The 16,693-nt window shown below is 41.5% G+C and overlaps 1 protein-coding gene across 8 annotated transcripts in view; it reads left to right on the top strand.

Moving 5' to 3' along the window:
* The first annotated feature begins 402 nt into the window (after nucleotides 1–402).
* The window catches only part of ncam1a (neural cell adhesion molecule 1a), a 263,858-nt gene continuing 247,567 nt past the window's right edge, over nucleotides 403–16,693 (top strand). For 4 of the 8 annotated variants that reach the window (XM_085173677.1, XM_085173679.1, XM_085173676.1 and 1 more), the window contains exon 1: nucleotides 404–682. In XM_085173677.1, the coding sequence (XP_085029803.1) occupies nucleotides 631–682 (52 nt within the window). In that variant the 5' untranslated portion in view covers nucleotides 404–630. Of the gene's footprint in view, nucleotides 683–16,693 lie in introns of all 8 variants that reach the window. The other 4 variants (XM_085173682.1, XM_085173678.1, XM_085173680.1 and 1 more) reach the window with 4 other exon arrangements.

Here is a 16,693-nt window from a genome sequence, read left to right as displayed (position 1 = left end):
GTAGCTATTGAGATGCTTCACAACAGTACTCACCACGTATAGAACCATATTAATGTATTAATATGAACAATATCACCTCAGAATTATTTTTTAAAAATAAAATGGAATAAAAATATTGTCATTGTGAACTATCCGTCACCATTTGGAAATTCAGTCATTCGTTTAGTATTAAGCTATTCTAGCAGTCTGGATAACACTTTTAATTAGAACCAATATGTCACTCTATGTGTTTTAAACCATAGTTAGCCGGTTTGCAAGCTCAGTAATCCGAATTACAGCCTCTGGTGACCATCTGCCGTCTGCATAGACAGCTCCGCGCACTATTTTGTTACTGAATTCACCTCAGCCCGCCCCCTCCGTGTGTGTCTCTCTGTGTGGGGGGTTATAGCCTACCGGGCGGAGTAATTCGTGCTGGTATCTATTGAGTGCATGCGTGCGCGAGTGCGTGCTACGGCTTCAGCCTGTCACTCTCGTTGTGCCGCGGCGCGAACACGGGTAGCAAGAAGGACCAAAAATCCGCCTGGTATCAGTTGTTGTCCCTGGAAAGACTGTTTCCCCCCATCACTAGAGACACCTCTCTTGTTTTAAAGTGCGTCTGCTCTTCAAGGAGAATAGCTGTGACACATTACAATGCTTCAAATAAGGGACCTCATCTGGGGATTGTTATTCATCGGCTGTGCAGGTAAGATGAGTTATTTCTTGTTCTAGTCTAATATTAGGTTGTGTGGGGATTAATATCCAGCTGTAGGCAAAGCAAATCTGTGTGAAAGCGCAGGCCGAGACGTGTTGATTCTAGAGCAGCATCCTCTGGTCCCACCGGCGGCATCCTTGTCACTGACTCCGGACAGTGACGCTGGGTTTGGAGCTCGAGCGCTGCAAAATTCACAGTTATCGCAAAAAGTTATCCGAAAAGTGAGGCATCTCCCCCTCTCTGAGGGAAAGCGACATGAATTACTTAGCAGGGCGCATTTTATTCAGTTTTGGGGTTATACAGTTTGATAGAGGCGCGTATCTCGGTGCGTTTTGAATATCCCTGCACAACACAGAGAAGTGCAGACGGCCAGTCTCTTTCATTCGGGGTGACTGCTCTCCCTAAGTTAAGTTATGCTACATATTTTTAATAATAATAATAATAATAATCCCCACACGTGCTGCGTGCTGTGGAAGTTAAGCTCCTGAGTTCGTCCCTGTGGGTAAATAGAGGAGAAGGATGCTACCAGAGACCGGTGGTGTTGCAGTGGGGCGCTTTTTGTGGTCCCCTTTATGTCAGCAGCCAGCTTATTGCTTATAGCCCCTTAAGTCGCTGCAAACGTCAACGGCAAACGAATATACTGTCATTCAAAAGTCCACCTCGGCTTTCTCAGTTCTGCTGGGTCAGACGTGACGCACCGAGGATGGGGTGTCCGGAGAGCCGATCGCTATTAGCGGGAACGCTTTGTTTTAGTCCACTGGAAACAGATTTACTGCCCTTTTTTCTCTTTATTACCTTAATATTCAATTTGTTTTCCGTACGCATGCGCTTAAAACTATCGAATAGATCGATAAGATGCACCCACAAATTTCCACTTGTGCCACGATCGGATTTGGCACATAACCAGTAGCTGTGCTGATGTGTCCGTGCGGGAGTTTAGTTTTTGCATCCCTGCTCTGATCATATAGGTCGACACTGAGGCATTGCCTCTGTTTTTGTTGTTTTTCTGGCCAATAAGGACTCTGTAGTTTCTAACTTAGTAGCGAGGTGCTTGTTTTTTTCTAACCTCCATGCGCAAAATGATGTCGACTTCGGCACAGACCCAGATTGATTTGATGGTACTTTTTAATTTCGTTGGTTGAGAGGAAATTCGTCATCCATTGAGGTAGACTGAATAGTCTTTCAATGTATACAATAGCATCCAATCCCAGAGCTCCCATGGTTATATAGGGCGGGAGGGGGACCCATTTCCCCCCCCAAAGCCCCCACCTCTCCCACCACCCACATCCTTCTCTCCTCCCTGCATTCACCTCCCCATTTCATACACTGCAACTGAGTGCTCAAAGAGGAGTTTGAGGACCCCCAGGGGTCCTTGGAGAGCGGAAGAATAGTTTGATGTTATAATTTGATTCAATTTAGTGTACATTATGGTGTAAAATGATTATTCTAACCCGGGGCCTCAGTTGCACTGTTGTTTCTCAGTGCTCTACAGGTCTATGCTTTTCTTGTCTTTGGCAAAAAACAAAATAAAAAAACGAGCATTTTCTTCTCCCCCACTGAGATTAACTGCAGCCAATACAGCCACTGAGTCTGGATGAAATGACTGAAGGTACAGTTAAAATAACCAGAAGGCAAATCTTTTCATGTGCTAAAAAAGTAGCCTATCATCCGGCTATGCCTGTTTCGATTTATTAACATTTGACTCCTTTCCTTTCTTCCTTTCCTTTCCTTGCCTTGTATTTGTGCCACATGGCCATGACACATTATTTGGGGTAGACTGTTAAGTCACTTTTCCCCGAGCACGCATCATTAGGTTAAAGTTCATAGATGTAGCACTGTGAGACTGTATTGAATTATCCATGCAGTAGTCTCGGTCTGGCTAAATAATACATTTATTTCACAGTTGTGCTGAAGCCAACAGCCCTGTCTTTGCAGAATTTAGGGAAATCGAGCATGAAGAATGTGGGTCTACGTACAGGAAAATAATGTATATAGCCTAAAATAATGTGGACTGGGGAAATTGAGTGGATAAGACGACAGAATTTTGAAGAAGGTGGATCATTACTGTGTATGTTGGAGGGTATTTTTCTTGTTTTGGTTTTGGTACATAAAACCTAAGCTGGCCTCCATGTGGCGCTGGGCGTGCCCCCAAAGGAGCTCTGGCTTTGTTTTTCTTGTTTGTATGATCTGGTGGTTTTTGAGTGTGATAGTGATGTTGATACTTGACGTTTAGGAAAATATTGATGTATTGATTACTGTCCAAACTTTTAAAACACAGGATTTGACATTTTGCACTTCACAAACAGCAACCAAAAAATGCACATTACATTTTTACCGCTGGGAAAACCAATGCTGTGATTTCTGCTGGGGAAAAAAAACCCTACTTAAAATACTTTCAACAAGCTGCGCGAGGACCTAATGGGCTGTGTTGGGATAATGCGTTTGGCTGATGTTTGTGGTTTCAATGAACCTTAAACTGCATCACTTGGCGCTGGCTTTTGAAAGTTTTCCAGAATATTTTTGGAGGTATTTCCAAATCAGCACCCAAACACTTGGGCACCCTGTCACTGATGTGGGTTTAGAGAGCGGCGCTGGGATGTTTTCATTTCTTCTATATGATTCACGACCCTGCCGAAATATTCTGACACCCCCACAATTTACCGCGCCTCCGCAGGGGAGGGAAAGAGAAAGGAACCAAGAGGGAGATAATTAGACAACTGTGCCTTAGCTGTACCCTCTTGCAACAAGGAGAAATTCAAATAAATTGATCGCATTATTTGATGGACCCGGGTTATATTGAAGGGGTAATGACAGTATCACACACTTTGAGGGCTGAGAAATTTAATTACATTTATTGATTTCCAGTTTCTGTTCCAGTTCGATGATAATTACATTTTTGAGGCTCGCGCCAAACATTAGGATGCAGAGCTACACCACCTTCCAAGATGTAACTGCATTATAATGCCGTTTTAGGAGTCGACACAGGTAGTGATCTTTCTCGACTTAAATTCAAGTCGAGCGTGCAGTGCCCGTTCTGACTGTGTTACTGAATTAAGCCACCACATCCATGGTGATCAGTTTGAAACTGGAAAAAGTAGAAGGTGATGCAGGGTAATCTGAGGGGAAAAGAAGCCCCGTTTATTAAAGTGAAAATGACACCGCCTCAGATTTATGACTTCAAGAATGTGAAGTTACAGATCTGAGGCATTTCTATTCTTTTTTTTAACCCTTTCATGCTCTGTGCTGTTGGCTATAGAGAAACCATTGCAGGGTTGCCTTCCAGTAAAAGTTTAAACTGGCTTTTATTGCACTGCAGCTCAGCATCGTCCAGCAGCGCCCTGCACTAACCAAATATGTGACCAAATATGTAAAATATGTACTACTGGACATTCCTGATCGATTAGTCTGACTTGAGGATAAAATATATTTATGATCAAATTACATTATTACGTTATTGAGTTGAATCGCCTTTCCTCATGATATTGCAAACTGCTGTGCAGTGTTTTAGCATCTGACAGAATGGCAGAGTCTTGTCTCTCTTGCTGAAAGTGGATTGCCTCTGTTTGATTTCTTTATTCCTTTTGTTCCTGAAACAACAAGTTTGCAGGCTGAAGGCAGGCTAGATGCTGACGTGTACCTGCCATTCAGTTCATACAGTTATATGAAACTGCAGAGCAGTGCAAATCCATGTACTGTTCTGGCTGTAAAGCAGCATGTGTGTACTTTAATCAGTCAGCTGAACTACAGAAGGGAAGAAAAACGTTAGCTTAACATTTTGAGGGAGAAAATACACAAATCCTAAATGGCTAACATATGGGACTGCTGTGGTGGGTTCAAAGCCACTATGAAAATAATACAGGCTATTTTTGACTTAGGGGAACTGGAAAAAGCAGCCAAACACAGGAAAATTATAAGGCATTTTTAGTCCGCTCTTTAAATAAAACTCGATTCTGGCTCTTTCAAGCTTTGCTCCATAGTTGCACTCTGGTCCATGCACCATTTGGCTTGGAGACATTTTGTACTAATGTACTATTACGGCTTGTTATGATCAAATTCTCGTCAGTACATGGACTGTTCAGATTATAGCAGTACTCCTACTTGGATTCAGCTTCTGTTTAGCTAAATACTGTATGCCTGTGTCGCCGTACAGTTTATGTAAGAGAGCAACAGATCAAGTGACTTGTCATCATAATTGCAAGTTGATTCTCAAGATGTGAGTTCTTTGCTGCTGCCTACATTTACATAAAGTTCAGTCATTACTGCATCTACATTTTCGCCCTATAGCTTTCTTTTTTTCCCTTCTTGCTGTGCTACCCCCCCCCCTGGATTTGTTTATTGATCTCCATCTTTTGCAGCTTTTATTATATGTCATATTATCCTTTCTCCCCTGAGAGTTCAACTCAAAACAGCCCACACAGCAGGACAGACACAGAGCCCCGTGTGTCTGAGTTGTATTATCTGCTAATTAGTGCAGACTAATAAAATACTAAAAATTTAACTCACTAAAACGGAAGCAGAAACTCCTTGGATCGTTTGTACCACACAGCACAGTCTGTTAGATAATTCCTTTTAAAAATGCTCCAACAGGCAACAACAGCACCGACATGGTGGAGAGGTGCAGTAATTGACTCTGAGTAGTCCAGCAGTCTGTGTTGGAACCCCTGTCAGTCACAGCATCCATCTGCACACTAACTCCAATATGCAGATGGATAGGTTTTAGAAAATGCACCCCTGTACACTTGCCACGAAGGGGGGAACTCTGGAGGCCCAAACTGTTTTGTGTACGAGGCTGTAAACATGCTTTTTAATGCTGTGAAATTGGCTGTTTTAAACACAGGACTCTATGTGGATTCGCTCGCTTTTTGAGTGGGCATTAGAGGAAATGCAGTTTTTGGCACTTATGCCTTGGCTTCGTTCTCCAGACCTGGAGGCTGCCGTTCGTCCCAGTCAGTACTGGTGATAAACTTTACTTCATCAAACATGTCACATGAAAACACAGTGACACTCAACTATCAAAGACCTGTGTACATCAGATTCTCCATCTTTAGCCACTTGGATATCATTTTTTTAGATGGGTGTGTTCAGGAGGTAGAGTAGATCACGTACTAATCAGAAGATCGGTGGCCTTATCCATGCCTCCTCCATTCTGCACGTTGAAGTATCCTTGGGCAAGATACTAGACCCCGAGTTGCCCTCGACGCATCCATTGGAGTCTGAGTGTTTGGACACTACGAAAAAAACCCCACTTAGGTTAATGTGTGTATGAATGGGTGAATGAGGCTTGTGTTAAGAAAACGCTTTGGGGGCTCAAATTGAGTAGAAAAGCACTGAACAAGTACCAGTCCATTTAGATGTGACAACAACAATGCTCGTTAAGTGCCGTTGCAGCCAGAACCCACTATAAGTCCCTAATCTCACTAATAGAAAAGGATGTTAACACTTATTCACATCCACTGTTGGTATGCTTTTACACAAACACAGAGCATTTGTTAGGCTAGTACGATCAAGTTAAAATGAGAGCTGCCTGTCTGTAGCCTAGGTGCTAGCTTGAGTTGCCAAGTATATTTGAATTTGGCAGATTCTTTTGGACTTATCTACAGTCTGAGACAGCAGCCACCCCCTCAGTGTTATCTGCACTTGCTGGTTCCACATCAGCATCAAGGGAAAAAGCTGGACTGAGGAGATGAGTGATGGTGACTAATGTCAGTTCTTCATTCTTTCCAGACTCCACTCAGTCTTTTGTCAGTAATATTATTTAGCTTACTGACACTCAACATTTCTTTTCAGTGTGATGTTATTAAGTGTATGTAGTGCATTTCCTGCTGTAAGCACTGCTCTCTGTACCACAGATATACAATACGTGCCTGCACATATGGGTTTGCTTATCTGTGCAAAATCTGTTATTGCCCCACCAAACTGTTAATATTTAATGGAACTGTGCTGTTCAGCTTCACTGTGTGGCCGTTAAATCGAGCTGAAATCCACAAATCTGAACAACACTTTACACTTTTAAGCTTAATTACAAAAAAACAATAATTTCTGGGTTTTTAACCACTAAAATAAACACAGGAACACAAAGACAGTTTTAATTTGATTCCAGTCACTATGCCATTAGAAGTTCTTTGTCCGTGGATGATAAAGAGGCACGTAAAGTCTAAAAACTTTGAAATGCAGATGATACAAGTTTTACATAATCCATAAATTCATGTCATATCACAGAGCTTCTGAAAGTGCTGATAATTCTGTCCAGATGAGCTCAAAATGACTTGACTGGCTATAATATTTCTTCTGACTGTTAGATGAGGATAGGCTGTCTTTGCATATTAATCAGGACATGAATAGAACCCATGAGTGATTTTTATTGTGTGAGCTCTGAAGGCGTCCTATAGAGAATTGAATGTGGGGGGAAAAAACCCAGAAAAAAAGAGACGGACTTGTTATGCAACCCAATCAGCAGCCCCCTCCTTTGCCATTGAGCGCAACATTGGACATGATTTTCAGATCTTAATGCTGTCTTCAGAGTGTGTAACTAAATGGACAACTGATGTCAATGAAGTAATGTCTCCCAAAATTCTCAAGCAGATATAATATTCACAGAGGAAGGTAGCCTTTAGTCACGTATATTCACATTATGTCATTATGTTCTAATGGAATGCCACGAGTAATACTAACTAATGTAACATGAATTTTTAAGTTACCATTAGATGAGTTAATGCACAATGACTCATCTAATGGTAACTTAAAGTTTGATGAGTCAGTACACACAAATGTAATATTACATTACTTACCACAACTTGTGGCATGGTGTATGGAAGGAGTGGGAAATGGATTCAGGGTGGGGGTGCGATAAGCTGCAGGATGATGGAAGAGGTCAGCCACGAGTCTCCATACGCTGTGATACTTGCAGACAGGGAGCAGGTGGAGGATAATCTGTAGAGCTGGAGCTGTGGAGCTATGCTCTGGAGAGAAGAGGAATGAAAAGGCACTAGAAGCAAGACAGAATATGTATGTCTTATGGGAAGTAGACAGGTGTAACAGTGAAGAGGGAAGGAGCAGTGGTAGTGAAGACGGGGTCAGCCAGGGTGCAGTGGGTGGAGACGGGTGTCAGGGGGTCATTTGTGACAAAAGATGGCAGCAAGAGTGAAAGAGAAGGTTTACAAGATGGCAGTGAAACCTGCTATGATGTATGAGTGGGAGAGGGTGACTCTGACAAAAAAGGAAGTGGAGCTGGAGGTGGCAGAGCTGACCGGGATGGGCAGGATTAGAAATGAGTACATCAGAGGCACGGGCAATAGGGAGCTGAGGAAAAGAGGAAGTGCGTAGAGAAGATTCATGGATGTAGCGGAGGAGGACCTGCAGAGGGTCGATGTGACAGAGGAGGATGCTAGAGATAGGGTGAGACGGAGGTAGATGATCTGTTGTGGCGACGCTTAAAGGCAGCAGAAAAATCAATACAATATGTAGTTAATTCAGACACAAGGCAACCCAGCACAGTCATCCATGGTTAAAACAACATGTCTTTATAACAAAACCATAAGCATTATGATTATATACCATGCAAATCTGCATATATATCTATATCTATCTATCTATCTATCTATCTATCTATCTATCTATCTATCTATCTATCTATCTATCTATCTATCTATCTATCTATCTATCTATCTATCTATATATATACATACATATATACATATATATATGTATATATGTGTATATATATGTATATATTTTTCCAAAATGAAGTTATTCATGAAAGCCACATTTTTGTGGCGGGACTTTTCTTGTCAAAATGAAAATATGCCTTCACTGAGCTTGTTGACACACTTTCTGCTTAGCCATCCATTTCAGCTCAGTTAAATCTTGTTTCTGATCCTTTTTGTTGTGGTCTTCTGTTCTGGTTACAGAAACGGGGTCTGAAACAAAATACTTCTCCAGTTTCCTTAGGCAAAATCAGGCATTTTGGCAGAGTGAAGCAGCATCAGCTTCTAATGAATTCAGATAAACAATGCTTGATGTTCCCTAAGATCCCATCCAAGAAGGTGAAATATCTGTGGGAGTGGCTGTGATTTCAAACGAGCTGCTGTTGCTCTAAGGCTAACCGGGATGCTGCTCGTGTGAGTTTTGCAAGGTGATGGAGAATATTCAGGTGTTTGTTGTGGCACTCCTCAGCATACTTGCTTAGCCCCAACCTCACCAGATTTTCTACATAAGAACTAATGATCTGTGCTCCTTTGGCAGTGGACTCCCTATGTTTTTTTTCCCTTTTACTGAGCTCTTTAAGTGAGGCTGCCAAGTCTGGTGAGGTTGCCCAAGGTGACGATGGACTACATTGCTGCGCAACAGAATCCCAGCATGATGTCCCTGTCCTCCTTGAAACGCCTGGAGAGCTACAAGCACCGATTTTTATTTGGAATAGATACTGTGTTTATTGATGTTCCAGTTTTCTTTATCGTCAGCATGGGACTCCGTGTTATTTATAGCCTGTCACCGCTATAACTTACTTCCCTCAGGACTTGCACTGATTAACAGATGGAATTTTGTCTCTGAAAGTCACTTCATACTTATGTTGTGTTCATTTTCAGGTGGAGAAGAAAAAAAACAAACAGTATTTTTTACTTTGCATAACTCCCCCCCCCCCCCCCCCCCCACCTGTTTCAACCAAAGGCATAAAATGTAATAAATATGCTTGGAGTGACAGCGCCTCGATATAAAATGCCTTGGCTTAACTGCGGTAACCTTCATCAGGGATGACACAAACGCTTGTCAGCCCTGAGTAATTTTCTTAATGTTGGATTACCGACAATCTTTGAGCTAAAAGTGCAGAGAGCAGGTTTTGCTTTAGTTTCTCTTTGTTCAACTGAGCCTTCAAGTGCAGACAGACGCCGGCAATATCATCTGAGTGTACTTGGCAGACTTTTAATGCTTATGCTTCATCACTTAAACAAACACCTACTGTATGCGATGGCTGGCTTCGGGTGTGATATCCTGCAAAGCTATATGCTTAGCAATGTAAGAATAGTAAGTTACAAGTCTTGCAGTTTTATAGGAAAAGCTTTTGAAATGCAATAACCTATAGAAATACTGAAGGGCATAAACAAATAAGCTGCATATCATTGCTTGCATTGCACCTGCTGTTTTCTATTCAACCCTATGCACAGCGTTGTCTTCTACCTTCCTCCCCAACATTATCTCTCCAGGAAAGCCGGTTTGGTACTTTCTGGAAAAGCGAAAAGTACGGGGCTCTAGTGATTGCCTGACTTTAGCTACACTGCTGCCCCCAGGTCCCCATGTTTCTCTTGTCAGCCATGTTAGTTAGCTTTAAAAAGAAAGGTATTTCTTTTTAAAGCTTTGACCAACTCTGATGCTATTATGAGTTCTTCTAAAAGATCTGATCCCTGATAGATTACTTTACTGATGCCTGATCAAATACTGCAGTTTTGTCAAAGAGACTGGCTGATGGTGGTGCCGTTATGCAGAAATCTGTGGCAAAAGTGACACGGGTCCCCCTTGAGCTTGCTGATTAATCAGGTTTTTACCATATCTTTCTGACTTCCAACGACTATAAAAGCAATCCTGATATAACAATCATGAGTCATCACCTAGATATTGTTTCATCTTGTGTTAGAAATCAAGCACCCTGCTTTTCCCTTTCCCCCTCCCTAAAAGCTCAGTCTCACATGCTGTCTAGTTCTCCTGGAGTCGAGATGATGGACAAAGAGCCTTTGCTCAACATTTATCTGTAAGAAGTCAAAGTTTTAAAAGGTTTCAATAGGTGAGCGTGTGGAAGAGTCATTAATAGTTGAAGCTGCCTTTGTCGACGGTGCACAAACAGGGATTGGCTGTTAGCTCTCCATCGTTCTCTCTGTCCCGAGGCGCTGCTGCCCGAGCATCTCATTGCCCCATCTGTAGGCATCTGCCAGGGGGACTCTGGGCCAGAAGTGGTAATCACTCTTGCGATGTGTTTATCATATATCATCATAGTATTAAAATGTAAATAATGACATAGTATGAGATAGGGCTGTGCAATATGACCAAAATCTCATATCCCGATATAAGACATTTATCGTCCGGACAAAGAAATATATCACAAACATTTTACATTTTCTGTAAATTCTGTGAATCTAGGGCAACTCAATTTGCGTGTTTTCTTTTTTGTTTTTTGTTTTGCTGGTCGTGTACCTGGAGTCAAGTGTTTTGACAGATGGATGAAACTATACATTTTTAGACATTTTCTTTGTGATTATTTATTACACAGTGTGTTGCGGGGAAAAAGTCATTCTAACGTTTGATTCTCAGGTTTATTTTTAGCACCTAATGGCTCTTTTTTGCTTCTCATCTGTAAACACTCTGCATACTCTTTCACTTGATTCTGTTTATTTTGAAAAATCTCAACAGGATCTTCCGCTTTATTGTGAAAGGTTTACGTGGTAAATAAACAAGCGGACGGCGGAGCCGCACGATGGTTTTTACCGTCGTTGTTGCTAACGTCAAAAACAGTCGCTTGTCTGTCGGTAGTGTGGTTATATTAAATATAAGATAGACGTTTTCATATCGTCATCCGATATATATCGAACAGCCCTAGTATGAGAAATCTACTATGCATTTGACTGAACCGGCATATGGTTGTGTTAGGCTGCTAATTCATTTATCACTTTTGGGATTCAAAATACTTATTAGTGGAAAAATACGTTCTCTGATTGAGTTTTTAGTAGGGCACACTATACTTAAGTTCACCTAATTTTTGTCGTCATCTTAGCAAATTTGTCATTAGATTGAAAAACCTTTCTGTAGGTCACAAAGCTGTAATCAGGGAAGCCCTGTGTATCAGTGACGCTGACTTTCACGCCTGTATTTTTCAGTGGCTAGTTTCTAGGACTGCAGCTAAGGCACTCACTGAAGTAAGAGTGTAAAACAGTTTAAAGTGGTTTGTTCCAGGATTTCCACAGCCTAGCTGATACCACACCTGCTGCATTCATTTGTAGATGGGGGAGGATTTTCTGCTCAGAAATCCTGCTTTTCAAACCACCTGAAGAGTCAACTCATTTTTCTGTACACCTGGTGTCTGCAGGGATAATTGCTGCTCATTTAAGATGCATGCAGCGATGTTTTTCCACACAGTTCATTTCGAGTGTGTCTCCCATTTTGAAACATTCCTCCTTTTCTTATTACGTGTCTTTTTTCTTTGAGAATCGTTATTACTCCCCTATGAGTCCTGTTTGGAGATATTTTTTCCCCCTCCTACTACGAAGGTGCAGCGTTGGCCATCTTAACCCCAGGTTTCAGATTGCAGCTTGCATAATAGGTTTCTTAGGAGTGACCAGTCATTCACATAACAATGGCAGCTGGCAGTTATTTACCTGAGTGTGGATGCCGGCACTTAACACTTCTGCTTATGCACAAAATAATGAACAGCAACAACGACAGCAAACAAGAAACCAAGTGACTGAATTAAGAACAATATGAAGAGTAAACATAGGGGTATATTTTTGATACCACTAAGGCTCCACTTATTATTATTATTATTATTATTATTATAATTATTATAAAAAGCACTTTGATGTGTTGATTTGAAATTTTACACACACAACTCGCTGACCTGTAATTTAGCTTCAGGGGATGTGCTCTGTTTCCTGTGATCACCACTGATATTAAGAGAAGCGTCTAGGCCCTCGGGCAGTGTGGGTGTTTTGTGCTGGCGCATGCAGACTGTAAGTTTGATGTCGCACCTTATAAACTCCGTATCACTTTCTGCGGTGTCTTGGCACAGCAAAAGTTGCTCTACGTGATTTCACCCTTCCAGCTCTGAGACCAACCTGAGGATTATTCTCTTCTTTAGCGATAAACGGCATATATCTGATGCACCTTATGTGCACACAGGCACTCCGGGTTTCTTATGTTTTTCCCACAGTCAGAAATCGACCTTCTCACATGGCTTACCTTGGCTGAGCTGTCATAGAGAGTTAAGGCCATAGTGTATTTGGGCATTTGTTCTACTGTCTCTAAATCCCAGGGAGTGACTCACCATGATGATGTAATGCCTAGCAATGACAGCTGGCTCATCCCAGGGACTCTGTGATTGGCTGGCTTCCTCAGGTGCCAAGTTGCCTCAGCGTGTGTGTGTAAAGAAAGGAAAGGGGGAAAAAAAACACCCGAGCATGTCTTCTGGGAGAAAGGAACAAGGCGAGATGTGCACCATGCGCAGTTTTTTTGTAGACTTGTTTACTTCCTAAATTGGCACAATTGTCAGCGAGCACATTCTTGAGGCATCCGCTGTGGCTCTGTAGTGTTTTTCAGACCATGCCAGCAAAAAACGAGAATGACTTCTTTCACCGAGTGCTGTTCACACACTCAGGTGGCACAATCACAGACTGTTGGAAGTTCTCAGATATTAAAATAAAAGCCACCGATAGGTTTTTATCCCAACTTAATGTGCTCTCTTTAAGTTTTGTGAAAGCTCAGTTCACAGAACTTGTTCCGGACTTGGGGAGTTCTTCAGCCTTGCTGCTATGCATTCAAATGTGTGGAGAAACAACAGTTCATGGGAAAATAGTGAATTCACATAGACGGAAAAGCATATTAAATACATAATAAAATATAATAAGAGTTTGTTAAATATAAAATATTGGGTTTATGGTCTCTTGATGGGGGGGAAAAAAACCCTAAAACAAAACAGCTTGTCAGAGGTGATAGATGTTGGCTTCCTGTTGCATTTAAACGGTATTCAGAGCTGTTTTGGAGAGGTTTCTCTGAAATCCTCTGCGTGGTATGGAAACAGCATGAAACACAGACACATCTTGAAGCTGTTGATTTGACGGTGGATGCAGCTCAGACTCTGTGGACCGTTTGATCAAACCGGTGTGTCAAAAATCATCAAATTAACTCCTGTTAAATCCTGCCACCAATCTAATATGGGAGTCACATACAACCAGAGCCCCATCGCTTGTACCCATACGGCTTTCACATGCGGCCGCTGATGAGGTTAGACTGATCAAAATAAATGGTGTTTTTGTGTAGCAGGTGGTTGCAGGGTAACATCAGCTCACTGCTGAGAGGGAGTGGCTGTTGTTATAACTGGGTTAACACTTTTAATGCCCGTGATGCTGTGTAATAAACCTCAAACCAAAATATCTATCAAAAACTCTCAAAATGTGGTGCATATTGAAATTGGATGCAAATGCTCAGTGAAACGTGTATGTACTTATGCTTTAATGAGATGTTTCCATGTCTAAATGAGGAAATATTTAGATTTTAGAATGCATGTTATCGCCATCTTTTTCTTAATTGTACCTTAAAAATATAAATTCTTACTTTCCTGATGAAATTGAGGCCAAGCGAGCATGAGATTAGTCCGAGTTTTACTTTTTTACAAAAAGCTAATTTGCAGTAATCAATACCTGTGTATTCAACTGAGCCTCTGTGGAGGTATATGGAACAAAGCAATACTGATGTAGTAAAATATGGATGAAGAGCAAATCAAATTAATTAAAAGGCCAACTATTAATGTGCTCATTTTGTCCCATCTCACATATATCAAATAAAGTGTAAGGAGCTAAAAAAGGATGGGATTATTTAACCAAACACTTCTAATAAGATTAAAGAAAATCTGTTTAGCATTTATGTTCAAGCTGCTGCAATTAATAAAATCAGGACAGGTCTGTGATTTATTATGCTTTTACACTAAGAGCTCTGTTGAAGAGCTGCTTGTGAAGAAAAGACTGTGAGGTGGGGTTGCAGACAAAGGTGCAGGGTGACGGGCAGGAGGAGGAGGGGTGGAGGTTGAAAAATAGGCGGGACACAATGCAAAGTGTTGTCAAGGAGGAGCCACTGTGCCGGCAGGGTACTCCAACCTCTGGATTCATTGTTTCCCGTTCTGTTGCCAGACCCTTGTTTTGTGCACTGAAGCTTGCAGAGACCAGTAGTAGCACGAGACACGGGCACGTTGCGTTTAGGCCTTCCTTGTGGCTCGAATTTAAAGAAGAGCGTGATGCTCAGTATGTTCTCTACTTTATTCAATTTTCCTTCTTACTTGTTAGTTGACTGGCGTTCTTCAGCGTGCAGAACGACGATCTTTTCTTCACCGTTCTTGTTACTAAATGAGTGCATTCACACGATCTGAGATACCATGAAAAGAAACATCTTTGCCGTGAATGACGATGATGATGATATGATGCAGGTTCATCCTTTTTTTTTTTTTTCAATTCCAGGAAATAATATCTAAAAATAAGACAAACCCTGCTGATAAACTAAGCCGTAAAAGGAGCTAAATTTTTGCTTATGTATCGTGGCCTGATTATGTCTGTGAAATGAATAGCCGCTCTCCTGACTGACAGCTGTCTCATTTTATCTAGTAAAGCTTTTTTGGATAATTTGCTGCTCTGCTGCTTTAATAAGCCATCGTTACCACAAAGTTCTGTAGCTGTGTAATTATATTGCACTATTGACGGTCGCAAATTATGCCTGCACATAGAAATGGATGCTAAAAGACTTATTTGCTTTAGTTAGAGAACAGAACTTGATACATGAATGTTGACAGGTGATATAGAAATGCCTTCGGTTTTCTTGGCACTCTTGTTTTGCACTTCCGCTTCCATAGTATTTGGCATCTTGCAGTATTTGTGCTGCACGACTTACTGTAAATGCTCAAAATTTAAATGTAAATCCCCGCCATATGAATGCATGAAGAAGAAATATCTACAGCCTTCGGTGGTTGCCTTTTGGTATTGATGCGTTTTGGGCAATAATGCGCTTTCTCTAAAACCTTGAACCAGTCAGTAAACTCCAAATTAAGCCCTCTCTGAAATTCTTTTGAATTTTTAATTTAATGCCAGAAGCATACGCTTTTACCAAGTGCTGAGGATGGTATTAACACTTTTGACTTTCATCTCACGGTTGAAATGGGCAGGACAGGCTACAGAAGGTATAAAAAGTGTTTTTGTGCTTTCAAAGCTTCATACACTTTGATGAAGTCTCAAGGTCAATTTATTCTGACCAAATACATTTAGGTCAAAATCTCACCTGAAATGTTTGATGCTTTAATGCATACATACATACAGATGCCGACACTTTCATCTTGATATTTTACATTTTACTTAATTTTGATCTTGCCTTTGTGAGAGACTAGAGGGGGTAAATGTCAGTTGAAGACTTGCGCTCTTTCTTAACACCAGAAGGATGAAATATGTTTGCGTTGCAGGAACAAAGGGAGTGTGTCATGCTGCAAGTGATTGATACTGGCTCACAGTGCAGGAAGCCAGATGGGCCAAACTCGGAAGCATCAGGAGTTGAGGGCTTGGCCTTTTTAGCTCATCCAACAGAGGCATTAGAGACTGTGCTGCCCAAAGACTGCAGCTCAGAGACTTGCAGTGTGCTTGGCATGCCTCAGTGTTATGCTCGAGAAAACCAGTTTGAGATGATTTGAGCTTTGAGACATGGTGTGTTATCCTGGGGGGGATCAGCCATGTGAAGATGGGTACACTGTGGTCATAAAGGGACGGACACGGTTAGCAACGATACCCAGATAGACTATGGTGTTTATACAACAGTCGGTTGGTAGTAATGGCCACAAGGTAGGCCAACAAAACATCTTCCACCATTGATCCAAGGCAGGATGGACCCATGCTTTCATGTTGTTTATGCCAAAATATAAACTGTAGTCTCTGTTTCCTTAGCTAACAGGAGTGTCACACAGTATGGTCTTCTGCTACCGTAGCTCATCTGCGTCAAAGTTTACGTATAGTGCATTCAGAGATGCTCCTCTGCATCCCTTTAGTTTAATAGGTGGGTATTTGATTTTTTCTTTCCTTCCTATCAGCTCAGAACAGTCTGGAAATGTTCCTTCTCATTTCTGGAATCTGCAATTTTTGCTAAGAGATCTGCTGATCATTCAAAAATGTGTTTTGTTTTTTGGGACTATTCTCTATAAACCCCAGAGATGGTTGTGTGGGAAATTTGTATTTTGCTGATATAAAATAAAAGGTCAGCAGTTTCTGAAATACTCAG

The sequence above is a fragment of the Neolamprologus multifasciatus genome, chromosome 10 (genome assembly GCF_963576455.1).
Source record: "Neolamprologus multifasciatus chromosome 10, fNeoMul1.2, whole genome shotgun sequence".
NCBI classification, from domain to species: domain Eukaryota; kingdom Metazoa; phylum Chordata; class Actinopteri; order Cichliformes; family Cichlidae; genus Neolamprologus; species Neolamprologus multifasciatus.
The sequence above is the reverse complement of the archived record's forward strand: the minus strand, read 5'-3'. Positions and strand labels throughout refer to the sequence as shown.